Genomic DNA, 14,969 nt, shown 5'->3' on the forward strand with positions numbered 1-14,969 from the left:
CTACACGCAGCTATAACAGGTATTTAGTTTTTTTTTTATATATATTTTGTGAAAATAGCAAGTCTTGCAAGAGTCTCGCGCAATACCTAGACCATGACCAATATTAAGGTGTATACCCAAGACCAAGACCAAGACTGAGTCTGCAAGACCAAGACCAAGACCGGGATTTTGAAAGTCTTGGTCTTGGTCTTGTTTTGATCATCACTAATTCTCAAATTGAATTATATATTTTTACAGTTTTACCCATGCAGTATTAATTATTTTTAAACTTTTCCAAGAGTTAAAGTTGTTCATTAACTTTCTAAACCTACAATGTTGATAAATATTAAAATAATTATTTTATCTTTGGATTGTCAAGTTGGAAATGACACATTTTTGTTTTACTTGCAATTTATTACGATTTAAATTACACCAAAATATCAACTTAAAAAAATCAAATTATATTGATCACTGATTGGCAGAAACAAAATAGTAAATAGGTACTTACTAAAATAATTGTCGATTTACGCCATATAATTTAGGATAGGTGGAGAACTAGCATAAGAAGTAAGAACATACTAATATAAATACAATACATTGTAATTAATTTATAATCAATGATATAATAACAGGAATTATTCATTTATATTTTATGGTAAAATAATATTCAATGAAGTATTGTATATTCACTACATATTATATCCAGTGCCAAATTTAGGGGGGGTACATTGGGTGTAATTGCACCAGGCAACTTTAGTGCATCTAGCAACTTAGACCTTAGGTTATTTTAAGTTAAATTGAAGAGTGTTGTATTTTTTACTATTTAAATTCGAACTCTGGCTCTAGAATCTGATTATTATTTAGCACAGATATATTAAATCAAACTTGATTTCTATTAGATATATCATATATCACCCTTATTATCATTCTTATAAATGATTAAAGCTAGAAAAGAGCTGCTGTCACTACTAGAAGTAATTTAATTCAACATAAAGACGTTTTAACGTGTTTAATATTAAGTCATAACATTAGAAACCATAATCTCAGTTAAAAATATTATTTTTCATAAGTACCTACCTTAGATCATGTTCTAAAGAAATCAGAAGGAACAGTTTGGCAAATAGGTCGGAAGCTAATTTGACATCAAAAATAGATTGCATTGGTATAGTTAAAAATTTTGCGAATCATATTATATTATAATAAAATGTTGATAAAAACTTAAACAAATTAAAACATCAATCGCCCCATGAAAATCCCCTCACCCTCATCCAGGCAAGAAGAATAGTAGTTATCACAATGACTCTGATTGGACACTGCCGTTCAACACACTTGCACCTCAAAACAAAAGAAGACTGCCCGATGTGTGAACCCTATAACAAAGGACTGACCATCAAACGCATCACACTAGAATGCCCAAAGTTCAACAGCTCCAGAAAAATTAACGGAAACTCATAAACGATTCAACGAGCACTTGGCGAGGAAAACTCGAAATTTTTTTTTTGCAAACATAGGCTTAGCAAAATTACTGTAAAAAAATAAATTGTTGAAATAAGTATCTACCTTATTGGTTGTACATATGTTCAAATTTGTTTAGTTATAAATGTAAAATGTGTGTTCACTACCTATTCAGGTAATCCATGTTTTGTTAATATTTCTAATATTTGACAAAAATACAAAGATTGTAGAATTAGTTTTTAAAAATATATAAATTAGTTCATTCACTAAAGATATTGAACAATTGACTGTAAAAATCAAATTACTTACAGATGATAGAGTATAATTTAAATTCTGTTTCGATTCATGAAAAGAAAAAAAAATTAGGAACAATTTACAATCCACGTCTTGGCGTTTACCTTTAGAAGATACCTCTGTTACAAAAAACTCATTTAAAAAATCATAATATTATATAATATTAAATGTTATAAATTGCCGAGTGGGGCACCTTACTGCAGTTGTTGCTAGTTATTTGTAATATTGTAAAATATTGAATTAAATGAAAATAAAATCTATGTTTAAAATGTATTTATACCGGATAACAAAATGCAAAAATACGCGACCGCCTAATATACCTACCTACGCATCCTACCTATTACCTATATTCATTGATATAATATATCCTATATCAGTACGAACTACCAAAGACACGGTCACTATTATTATAGAATATACATTGTACATTTTCCGATCATATAAATCAACGAATTTTTGGCAACAGTAGGTACCTACCTATCAATTAATATAGTTATTGTTTAATGAACAATTTTATTGTTTAGGCAGAACTATAACCCAAATCTTGTCTAAACAAATAATAAAACGATAAATATCAATATCTAATATTACGATGATCAATAATGACTAAGATTTTAGTGATTTTACTAATGTTTGCGTAACGTTGCAATATAATTTCGGTGTGACTCGACCCTCAAATAAAACCCCGCCTGGCCTCCCAGCTCTATGGGTGTACGTTGTCGTTGTGTTGTATTACTCTTAAATTTTATCCTACGACTGAGAGTAGTTATGCATATTTTCGTATAATTGTAGGAATCCGCTAGAATTAAACAAACACTTAACAGATAGGTAGATGTTTTAATTTTTTCTAGAAAAATCCATGCAACCGTTATAATAAAATTGTATTTAGACGATATTTAAACACAAAAATGATAATAAATATATATGTACTAGCTGATCCCGTGCACTTCGTTTCCCGTTAAATGTACCATCTCTAATATATGACTCAAACTTTGTTCAATTCGTTATTTAATATTCCGGTGTATGGTGTTCAAAATTTATCTTAACTTTTCCGTTGCCTGGAATAAAAATTCTGATTCGCAGCAGTATATTATCAGGTAGCCAATCTACCTGCGGTAGATCGCGGACCCCGTACTGTTTTTACGTAACTTCATAATTTAACTCTAATGTATCAAAGTTATACGAAGTATGTCACTGAACTCCTAAACGGCTGGACTAATCGTGAATACCGAGTCTGTCGACCAATATTTCCTCCTCGTCCACGAAGACGTGGCATTGTTTTATATACACAACTTATATGTGAGTATAATACGCTCAATATTTACGTAATTGCGATACATATAATATCAAAACACAGCGTACAAAAAAATGAAATGCATTGAATGAATAAACTGATTTCACGGCAGCCAATAATTATTATTATAATAGTTTTAAAACCCACGGCAACCATTTAAAAAACAAAAATTTTCACCGTAAATCTCTAAATGCCCGTTTGAGCACATCCCCTGGTTGGACCTAGGGTGATGATTTGTGAATCTAAACAATCCGGGACGTCACCCAAACGCATACGAAAAAATTCATTCAAATCGGTCCAACCGTTTAGGAGGAGTTCAATCACAATACACGTACAGTAAAATTAAATGCATAAAGATAATACACATTATTTATACATACCTACCGCATGAATGTTTATCTTATCAATTGTCAACAACTATATAGATGTAATATAAACGACAAAAACAATTGATAATTTAGTTTTAGTCTACTCTTTTGGCTCTTTTCGTCCCACATTATTTGAGCTGATGTTATGCATATTTTTAATCTAATGACTTCAAATATTTTATTCTTATTTGTTTCTATGACCATTGTTAAGAGGACGTTACACGGATTTTATTTTGTCTCCGTCCTACAAGCACGTAACATGGCAAATTCTAAGCACTTGTAAGACGGAGACAACAAATGTCCGCGTGTAGCGTCCTGTTAAGGAATATCGTTACACAATAACAAAGTACCATACTACTATGCATGATGCATACTATTGTTGAATAATTCAATGATGTAATAGTAAAATGATGCGTAAATATACTTACTTACATTTGTTACTTCAATAAATATGTCAATAAAATTACGATTTTTTCATATTATTATCAGGGCCGTCGTTACGATTTACGAGGTTTTAGGCAATATCTAAATTGTGAAATGCGAGGCCCCATAATTTATTGTAGAATAAAACCATTAAGATTTCCCATCAATAATAGTAATAATACTATGAAAATCAAAAGCGTGGATAGCGTTTAAGATTTTGATCTAAAATTTGATAAAAATTGAAGAATGATAGACCATGATATGAATATCTGGTGTTACTTGGGTAAATTTAAACTAAACTACAATACCCAATATAAATTAAAACTCAACAGCATAATATTTGTCACCATACAAAATACAAATGTATACATTGTATCCTAATCATTCGATTAAACAAATAATATCAATACAAAACTAAAAAATGTAATAATTTTGAATATTTTGGTATCAAATTTAAGTGTAAATTGCGAGGCCCTAGGCAAATGCCAGTACTGCCTACCCTTAACGACGGCCCTGATTATTATTCTTGTCGATATAACTCGGCATTTATTCAGAGCAGTAGGTAATATTATAGACAGGCGTACCTACTACGCAAAATCCATACAATATTTTATTTGTTATTATTGAATCATTTATAAAATTAATTATAAACGTACATTTTTAACTCTGTAGGAAATAAATAATTTGTACTCGGGTTAAAATTATTTACATCACCGATTACCTACGTAAAAATCAACTTATAAATTATACATACTACAAGTTCCCATTTTAATATTTTATACTTTTATAGTAGGTACAATTTTAAGAAACGTCATTGCTCATATAATAATATGTTATTTAGTGTGGCCATTCGGAGGTATAGCTATATTAACACTCACAAAATGTTTGTTTTTTATTTATTCATTTTGTATATAGAAATAACACCGAAAAAAAAGTAAACTGCAAAGGTAATATTTAAAAATAATTTATTCGTGTTTTTAATCGTTTCAAAAATATATATATATATATATTATAAAGATAGTAGGTACCTAAATAATTTCTTAAATAATGAAAAACTATAACTACAGGTACAATAAATTCACGGTATTTACTTCAGTTAATGGGTAACATTGATTAGAAAATATGCATTATGTCCTTACATATAAAATATCTAAAACGCATAACTACAGGGGAAAACGTCATAAGTCAATTTCTTTTCTAAATGTCGCCTTTCAGTCTTAAAATATTATTCTCCTAATTAAAGTGGAAGTGGTATAAAATAAAATATGATAGTAACAATACAAATATTACATTTACATACGAAAAAACGTTTATAAATAGACTTTATATCTTTTGTGATATAATTTTAAACATTCAAAATCTTGTAGCTAAAAATTGACTTATAGATACGTTGTTCCCCTGTGGTCTTTACATGTTGAATATTACTTTACCTAATAAAATTTATAGTGAGTATGCGTGAAGTGTGAAACAAAAAAATAATTACGTATAAAAAAAATTCAATATAGGCATACAATACACAATTACGGTTAAAGAAAAATGTTATTGTTTTTAAAAATTATTAATAATATAGACGAACTCCTCGTGTTTTGTCTCACCTCTAAATAATTTTCAGAAATAATGTGCCTATATATGTTAGCTACAGCCAAACATATCCATTTTAATGAGCCTAGAGACGCATTAAGCAATCACAGAATAATAATACTTGTCGTAGAAAGTTGTGGGTAGAAAATTAAGATAAGCGTGCAGTTTCATAATTAATTCATAGTTGTTATGAACTTTGTTATCTTACTCATAAGTCACACTACATAATAATAATGTTGTGCACACAAGTATAAGTCCTAACATTATGACGCGATAATAAGACAAACACCTATAAAGCGAGCTATAAACAGTTACGATCTGATAGGTATTTAAAAAAATAGCAAATAGAGCATTTTTCCTATTCAGAATTTCATTGATGACAATAATAAATGGGTGAAAGTTGCTAAACACCAATATTATACTCATATTATTGTAAAAAATGTGATCAATACAAAATATACACCACTTAGAAAACATTATGTAAGACGTATCCTAATGACAGTATAATAATATTGTAATGATAACTACTCGAAGGTAAGTATAATAACAACGCTGAAACACTCGTACAACAGTAAGTCTGAAATTTTCCGCGCATACCTGTAATAACTCGTCTGAAATTTAAATTTTAAAAAAGTCAGTTCGGATGAAATTTTGAAATGCGATTTGGACGGTTTGATAGAACATAACGTAGCATAACGTCTGCGAAAGATACTGAACCGCCCTGAAGAGTTGGCTACAATAGTATTGGACTTAGTTTATAGCATTTCGAAGATATTTGAGTCTAGTTATGTCGAGTGTCACATGATATGTTTTTCAGTCGACTAATCCACTAATTATGAACGACCAGTGATTTGGCGAGATACTCGTAGGTAGGCAAAACCGATAAAAATCCGATGATTTGAAACGTACCTATTATAAACAACCTTGGACGATTGTTGTCCTAACAGTCGTCGACGTGTAACCAACAGTGACATAATAATATTATATTATATAATAAGAAGCGTTGCACGCATACGAAAACGCCTGGACAATAATATCATGAACCTATCACATCAAATTTATTTACAGAAGTAACTTTTTTATCTACGAAGTCATTGCAAAATGCTTTATTTTTAAACGGATCAATATTAAGCGGACGCTGCACAGACATATTTTATTGTCTCCGTCTTACAAGTGCGTAACAATATTACGCTCAGCAAATCACATTTAACTCCGTTGGATTAAAAATTAAGAGTGAATTAACTTCTTATAAAATTTAAAGGAATGATTATTATCTAGGGCAACTTAAAGCCTTTTTATGATATTTTGATTTTAAAGCGAGTTTTGAATATTTTAAAATTGTAAATTGTTTTTACATCCTAAAATACCAATAGCTCGCTTAAAAATTAAATAATAAAAATCCTATGAGATGCCCTAGATGATAATCTTACCTATTAATTGTATAAGAGGTCAAGTCACTCTAATTTTTAAACTAACGGAGCTAAACGTGATCTGCTGAGCGTAAAATTTGCTGTTACTTACTTGTAACAGAGACACATAGTGTCTGTGTAGCGTCCTCTTAACAATAGAAAGAAAAAACTACTAATATAAAGACAATATTATATTGTTTATTATACAATTTTAACAATATGTTGTAATTTCAAGTAATGTGTTATCAGAAATCACAAACGATTTACATAGTAAAAATAATTATGAAACGATATCAATTTAGTAAAAATGTCAGATAAAATTTCATATCAAAAAAAATTAAAATTAAACGAGTTGGAAACAATGGTGAAAACACAAACTTAACTCAAAGTTATTCAATTCTGTTATTAATTAAGTAAATACCGCTTATTATGTGTATTTAAATTAACATAAATTCATTATATTTCAAAAATACTTACAAATAAAAATAGGCCAAGATATGGGGGAAATAAAACTAATATTTGTAATTACTAACATTTAGGCCATACATTTATTCAATCTTGGTTATTATAATGTATTCCTTCCTTAAAAGGGTTGTGGTTCATTTTTGTCAACAAAATACACACATTTCTAAACCCATTGAAAGTAGGTATTAGGTCATAATTTATGAAGTAACGTTCATAAACAGAGCCAAAATACTTATAAATATAAACAAAGAATAAAAACTTACCCATAATTAAATCTTTAATTTATCAGAAATAACAAATCGGGCTATTGAATGTTAAAAAAAACATTGTTTCATATAAACCAAAATAATTCATGAAAATTAACATTTTTACCATACTATGTTCTTATATATTATACAAAATTGTATTTACATAATAAAATTACAACTACCCATATTTTTCTGTGATTAGAAAAAACATTTTATGAAAAATATAGTGTACAGTATTGATAGGCGGCTAGGGATAGACTAAATTAAATAATCAGGCTTACGCAGAAAAAATAAAAAATTTACTATAAATAAAACAAATTAGCCATGAATTATTGAATCCATTAGAATAAAAATAATTATTCAGTCAATAACATTGGAACCGTCCTCCATGCTGTTCATATCAACATCTAGACTCTCAATTCCTTCTTCTCGAATCAAATTTTCCAATTGTTCCTTTGTATAATCAGTTGATTCTTCCATGTCATTACTACTTTTATTGGACGAATCGATGATGCCTGCTTCCACAGCTAATTGAGTCAGTGCAGATTCTGTACTAGCTGGTAAATCAGAGGATAGTTTGACAGAGGATGGTACTTTAGAATTGATTGCAGTAGATCTAGGTGTACTGGGTGTATTCACAATATTCGTGTTCTTCAGCTGGACAACATTACCACCGGAATTTGAAGTTAAGATAGCCATATTATTTTGACCACTAACCATTTGAAGGGTTACAGGCTTACCACCTATTGTCATACCAGTTAAATTTGATTTACCTAGTGTGACCATTTTACGATTACCAGCAGCTCCAGCCATAGTAATTGTAATAGGTTTACTTCCTGTTGGTGTATTGCCACCCGATGATACCATTACCATTTGAACAGGAGAGTTACTTACACTGGTACGATTGGTCATATTAGCCTGGGATGCTGAAAAAGTCTGTATGCCCCTGAGATTCGAACCAGTTGTCACAATGATGATTTGTGGGGATGCTGATCGATTTGAGTTACTTTTTTGAATCACAATAGTTGGTTTATTGGCAGCAACTGGTAGTCTTGCGCCAACCGTTTTTAATGGTACTGTTTTCATTGTTTGATTTGATTTTATAGGACTACTCTGTTGATTTATTGGAGGATTAATGAACTTAAGAACAGATGGTTGCATATTTTTATTTGGTGTAGTTGTTCCAATCATCTTTCCTGGAATACCTTGTATGAGATTACCTTGGCTGGTCTTAACTAAGGTAACAAAATTTGATTGTGAACCACCAGGTTTTTGGAAAATTACTTGCTTTCCAAAAACATTAGATCCAGTTTTAAGAACTGTACCAGCAACAGATGTTTGTAAAGCTGGTCCGGTTATACGAACTGCTTGTTGTTGTGGCACTGTAGTGTTTACAGGTGAAACAACGTTTTTTATTGACCTTTGTGTTTGAACAATTTTAAATGGTGCACTCGAAGTCTTAATCACAGGTTTTGGAAGTTCTGATTGTTTAGAAACTACTACAGTGGTTTTGATCTTTTGGGTAGCCGATGCAGCAGCGGCAAGAGTATGCATGGCAGCATCTGATAGCATGTCCATTGAAGGAGAACTGACAAATGCCGGTGTCTTTGGTGTTACAGGACTTACTGCCTTAAAATTTTGTGGTAACGATGGTGTAACATTAGTGCTTTGAACAGTTTTTATTTTCATATTTCCAGATGCTTGAGCAATAACAGGAGTGAACTGTTGATCTTTTACTAAAGAAGAGGAGTTAACAGTAGAACCTTGGGGTAATATTTGTAAAATTTGATTTGGTTTGGCAGGACTACCAGATTTAGTACTGGTAGTAGGTATAACTTGACAATCATCGCTACCAGTATTTTTCTTAGCCAATTCTGGTGTCAAAAATGGTAACAATGAATAATCAATCATTGTTGGTGGAGTTGGAGCTGCAGTATCAGCTGGCTGATCATACTTTTGAATTTGTAAGATATAAGCGTCTGCAGTCGGTACACTATTCCATACAATCTCTAGGGCATTAGTAGACGCACGAACCAACTGATTTCTAGCGCACTTTTGTGGTTTATCTACTTCTAAATACCATAAATCTTTACAACAAACCTGATTATTCCATGCTTTTCTATAGCCGTCTCGGCCAGACCACACATACATTCTTGTTTGTATATTTGCAGCACAATGACCTGCTCTAGCTCTAGGCATATTATCTTCATTCATATCCATGTTTAGTTCCTCCCATGTCATTGTTTCTAAATTTAGACAAGCTAATTGATTGGTACATTTCCATTCTTTTTCATGAATAGGTAACTTGACTTCTTCAACAAATGGAACCCAACCACCAAAAACAAACATTCTATTTTTTATTGTCACTGCTGTGTGCAAAGATCTTGGTAGAGGTTTAGGACCCAAAACAATAGGTCTATTCCATGACATGGTATCTATGTCTAATGTCCAAAGATCTCCTAGTCGACAACCACTCATACCACCATAAATGATAAGTTTACATTTTCCTCTCGAGTCAGTATAAGCTACTGCTGTGTGGGATTCTCGAGGAGGTGGAAAATCGCCTACTGTTTCTGGTATATCCCAGGCTAAGGCGTCTGGTGAAGATATATCTAATGTATATAGATCATTTAAATAACGTGGTATATTATTTTTTGGGTCATTGCTGTCATTAGCTAACCCTCCGAATAGGTAGACTTTATTACCTATTAATGTGAAACTATGGCCAAGCCGTGGGCAAGGTGACATATGATAAAGGGGAGGTCTAGGTTGGAGCTTACTCCAATGCCACCGACTTGCTTGTAGTTCATATAGTTCATTTGAATACTTTCCATATTCAACCATACCTCCAAAAATTAGTAATCTAGTATTATCAACAACTAAACCATATGCAGCACACCCAGGAGGTATATCGCCAGAAGTCTGAGGTATAAACCATTGGTTATTGGCTGCATTGTAAACATGTAGTTCATCTACTATTCCCTCATTTCCACCACCGAAAACAATTAAAAGATCTTTAATAGCGACTGCTCTGTGCCCATGGCGAGGCCTCGGTTGAGGTCCAATAGGATCAAGAATTTTCTTCCATTTTAACACTGGAGTTGAAGGCACAACATCTAGTTTTAACTCCATTTTATCTGTGTGTTCAGTGTTCAACAACATTATGTTCTTTTTATATTCTGCAATAAAAAAAAAATACCAAAAATATTAAAAACTAGCTAAAAATAGTATTAAAATTATATCATATTCATATTTTTACTAGTTAATAAATCAAACTGAACTGGAAACTTTGGGGACACTAGATTTATTTTCTAAATAGTGAATATAAGTATAATATATTATACATAAAGCTCAATTAATCTAAATCAAAGTTTGTTTTTACATACTTACCTTCAGTTGTAGAAATAATGCAATTAATAGTTGAGAAATCATGAAAGCCACTTTTTAATTTATCTTAAGAAAATAAAAAAAAATCCCAAAGTTTCCATTCAATCAAAATTTAAAATAAGGGTACCACATAATCAAAGAACGAAATAAAAATGTTAACATCATTGATAACAACAACATAAATAAACAATTTGTACACATAATAAAACATTTAAATATAGTAGGTAATAGGATTATAATTTATTAAGTTGTATTGTGGAATTTTTATCCATTGACTTAACTTGTCCTTAATTAAAATGTGTACATAATTGTATACACAAAATAAAATATATTAATAAGAATATAAAATTACTTATAGATACTACAATATTAAATATCTACCCTAAGTATTTAACAATAATAAAATCTATAGTACAAAAATATTTTATTAAAATAAAAAACATTTGAAAATTATTTATTATTTATGTCTATGCTGAAACAAACATATTGTCTATTTCATATAAGCTATTTACCTTTACCTTACAAAATAAACATAGGTAAAGCCAACAATTAAAAAAAAAAGTTTATTCAAAATAAGGGGCTTGAGTAAAAAACCTTAATAAAAACATAAACAGTTCGAAAATGACCAATTATTATTTAAATTTAACCTAACTAGTAACTAGGTGTTATGCATATTATGCTATATTGTAATAACTTAGTTTTAGAAAAATCATATTATTAAAAATAATTTATATTATTGAGTGTCAAAATACGTAGATATCACTAAATATAAAGTTAAAGATGTATTATGCATTAATAAAATATAATCCATAAAAAGGACTCTTTGTTTATTTTTTTTAAACTATTATCAGGTTAAAGTTAAAATTTGTTTTTCATTTAAAGTTTAAAATTTGAATACACATTTATTATAAGTGTCTGTTTGAGAAAATATTGAAGTTTTCAAAATGGCAGTATAAATGCCCGCTTAGTTTAATCAAACAATGTACCTACCTAATAACTTTCATCAATAAGGTACAACATTAGGATATACCTACTGAATGTCTATATATCAGACAGATGGATATCTGATATACAAATTTACATGATATAAACTTATTTTATTGAGTATAAAATGTTTAATTTAGGTAGGTAATAACTAGTTGGTTTATTTTATATACAGGTTGTCGGTGTAACAGAAAAATTAACAAAAAAAAATTGATGCTAGTTGATGACATAAATGACAAAAATAGTGAAAATGATAATGTGCATAAAAAGGAATTTTAGAAATATTCCCAAAAATAATATTTTGAAAAAAGATAAGTATTATGTTTTATTTAATTTACTCTAGAAAAAATTGATATTTTAAAAAATTCTAAAAAATAAGCTACTTGACTTTGATAAAGATTTTTACCATCAAAATTATTCTCATAATCAGATTTACAAATTGGATGTTTTGATAAATTTGAAAAAAAATTTCATTTTCATTTTCAAGAAATAAAAATGAAAAAATTGTAAACTATAAACATAGCGCAAGTATTTATAAATTATATATAAAATTGAAAGCTGTTTTACTCCCAAAACGGATTAATATTAAACTGGGTTAATGTGCCCAAAGAATAACAATTGAACATTTTAGATAAATACTAAAAATAACCACAATGCATTTATGTCAATGTAGAATGTAGATAAACTCAATTAATTTACCATATAGGTGATATATACTGATGACCTTTTAAGGAAAGTTAGCTCATAGGTTTAAATCCAGTTACCTATCATATCTTACATGGATACATAGAAATGTCAAAACTGTAGTACCTCTGGTATTTGAGTATCTGTTTGTTAGAGTAAGTCAATCATACTAAAAAGGTATAAATATTTTTATATTAATAAGGTATATATATTATATTGATGGTATTTCAGGATGAAAATAATAAGCCATGAGGCATAATCATACGTATAATTATACCAATAAATTGGATAGTAGATACAAGTATCAGCAATTACCTTAAGTATTTTGTAGTGAGAATTTCTTTGTTATGTACCTACCTAAGCAATATTGTTTAACCTAATACAAATAAATTTGAATCGCTAATAAAAAAAAGTATATAATATTAATTATATTTTATACTATTACATTTTATAAGGTATAAAAATTACTTTTCTACAATAAATGTAGGTAGTATAGAATTATTATTATATAAGTACCTTCCTATATACTCAAAATGTTTTAGTTTTACAACATTAATAAACATATATACCTATCTAAAAACCATCCATTAAACATCATTATTTATTCTTTAATCAATTTTTAGTTTTATGTATGATTTTTATATAGGTATTATTAATCAATTTTAAGTACCTACCTACCTATCTATATTAATTAATTTCAAATTGAATTTGTAATATAAAATTAATACTATTTCATCTATTAGTTTCCGTGTGTGTTCTTGTGATTATTTCCATTTTTTATTTTTATTATTATTATTCAATAGGTAGGTGGTATATAGTGAGTAGTAAATACCATCCGAGCACTAGTTGTGTATTTTCATTATTATTTCTACCATTTTCTTTACTCAATAAGTACCTATAAACTTTATAAATAATAAAGATCTTCTAAAAATTAATTATGTATTTTCATTGTAATATTTTTAATGGTTGCCAAAAATGCTTTATCATACTAGTGACCGAACATTTGTTTGTACAACTATAGTTTAGAACATCACCAAAGTCAGACAGTGCACACAAACATTTCTCTCTTAAATTGTACAAATAGGTATGATAAGGTAACTAAATAGTTCATTAGAACAATATATTATGTCCACTCGCTCAACACCAAGAATCAATAAAAAGGGTGCTTACAAAAAATAACAACACATTATCATAAACAATAATTTAAACAAACCTTTAACATCGTTAGGTATTATCCAAGGTATTATCCAAATGTATTTCATCGAAAATATGTGAGTAAAAAATCAAATTTGACCAATAATGTCAATTTACATAGAGTTGGCGTGAAAAATTATTTCTAGGATCCTTACAGTCACTTATAGGGGGGGATTTCGGTCATTCAGAACAATAAGAACCAAATGAACAAGGAACTGTCGCGACGTGGATACAAATTAGTGGGTAATATTACAAACACAAGAGGTAGTGATCAGACAGAATCCGTCCGGCATCAAATGCCGCTTTAATGAAAACAGAACCGGAAGGGACAAGCTAAAGCAGGACACATCGAAACCGTCGCAAAATACATTGGCAGCGTTGGCAGACGGTCAACTACACCCGCCGAAAACGGTGATCGCGGGGGGAAGTAGGGGGTAAGGGGCCGGCGTTCGGGAGAGGGGGCACAGGGCATAATTTGGCAACGTTCGCGGGAAAAAAATTCACAGGTACGAACACACAACAACATTGCAACGGAGCCACAGAGAGAAAGAGAGAGAGTAACGATGTAAAGGAGGGCCAATGGGGTTTTGTTTTTGAAACGAGTGAAAAACAAAAGGGGCCAACGGTTTCGGCGGGAGGCCCGCACGGCGAGGGACAAGCTGTGGGCCCTAGACGAGATCTCGCAGCAGGCCCTCGACGACCGTTGCGGCCACCGGTAGACGTGCCGCCAAAATAATCAAACAAATTAACGACTCGCGCCGCCGGTGGTGTACTCTGCTTACCTCGTCGACGGTCAGCGGCATGCAGATGCGGTACTCCTTGATCAGGACCATTGCGCTGCTGGTGATTAGCGGGTGGCTCCCGGGGCGCTTAGGTTCGCGGCGTACGGTGCGCGGGGCTCAGGTTGTGGCGGCGGCGACTAAGGCTGTGGCGGACGTTGAGCTATCGGAAAGCCGTTTCGGCACGGCGTCGGTCGGACGGTGGCTGGCTGGATGGCTGGTGGACTGACCGGAGCGCGACGAATCGGGAAGAAAAAAAAAAACCAAAAAACAACAAAAACACCGAATAATCTCGGGATCAGTAAAAACGTAAATATACAAAACACGGCTGTCCGACCATATTATTTAATATTTTCGTGGTGCACAGAATGGTAAGCGTACCCGCCGCGGTGTCGGTGTACGGTGTAGTTGCACACTTGCACCGG

General features: G+C 31.0%; 1 protein-coding gene across 2 annotated transcripts in view; it reads right to left on the minus strand.

Moving 5' to 3' along the window:
• LOC100160207 (cytoplasmic phosphatidylinositol transfer protein 1) overlaps nt 1–14,969 on the minus strand; it is a 30,995-nt gene extending 16,026 nt beyond the window's left edge. Inside the window, exons 1-2 of one of the 2 annotated variants that reach the window (XM_008184534.3) lie at nt 14,548–14,955; nt 6,568–10,695 (exon numbers count right to left, since the gene is read on the minus strand). In XM_008184534.3, the coding sequence (XP_008182756.1) occupies nt 7,877–10,678 (2,802 nt within the window). In that variant the 5' untranslated portion in view covers nt 10,679–10,695; nt 14,548–14,955 and the 3' untranslated portion in view covers nt 6,568–7,876. Of the gene's footprint in view, nt 1–6,567; nt 10,696–14,547 lie in introns of those variants that run through there. The other variant, XM_001952834.5, reaches the window with a different exon arrangement.

This window comes from Acyrthosiphon pisum, chromosome A1 (assembly GCF_005508785.2).
Source record: "Acyrthosiphon pisum isolate AL4f chromosome A1, pea_aphid_22Mar2018_4r6ur, whole genome shotgun sequence".
Lineage (NCBI taxonomy): Eukaryota > Metazoa > Arthropoda > Insecta > Hemiptera > Aphididae > Acyrthosiphon > Acyrthosiphon pisum.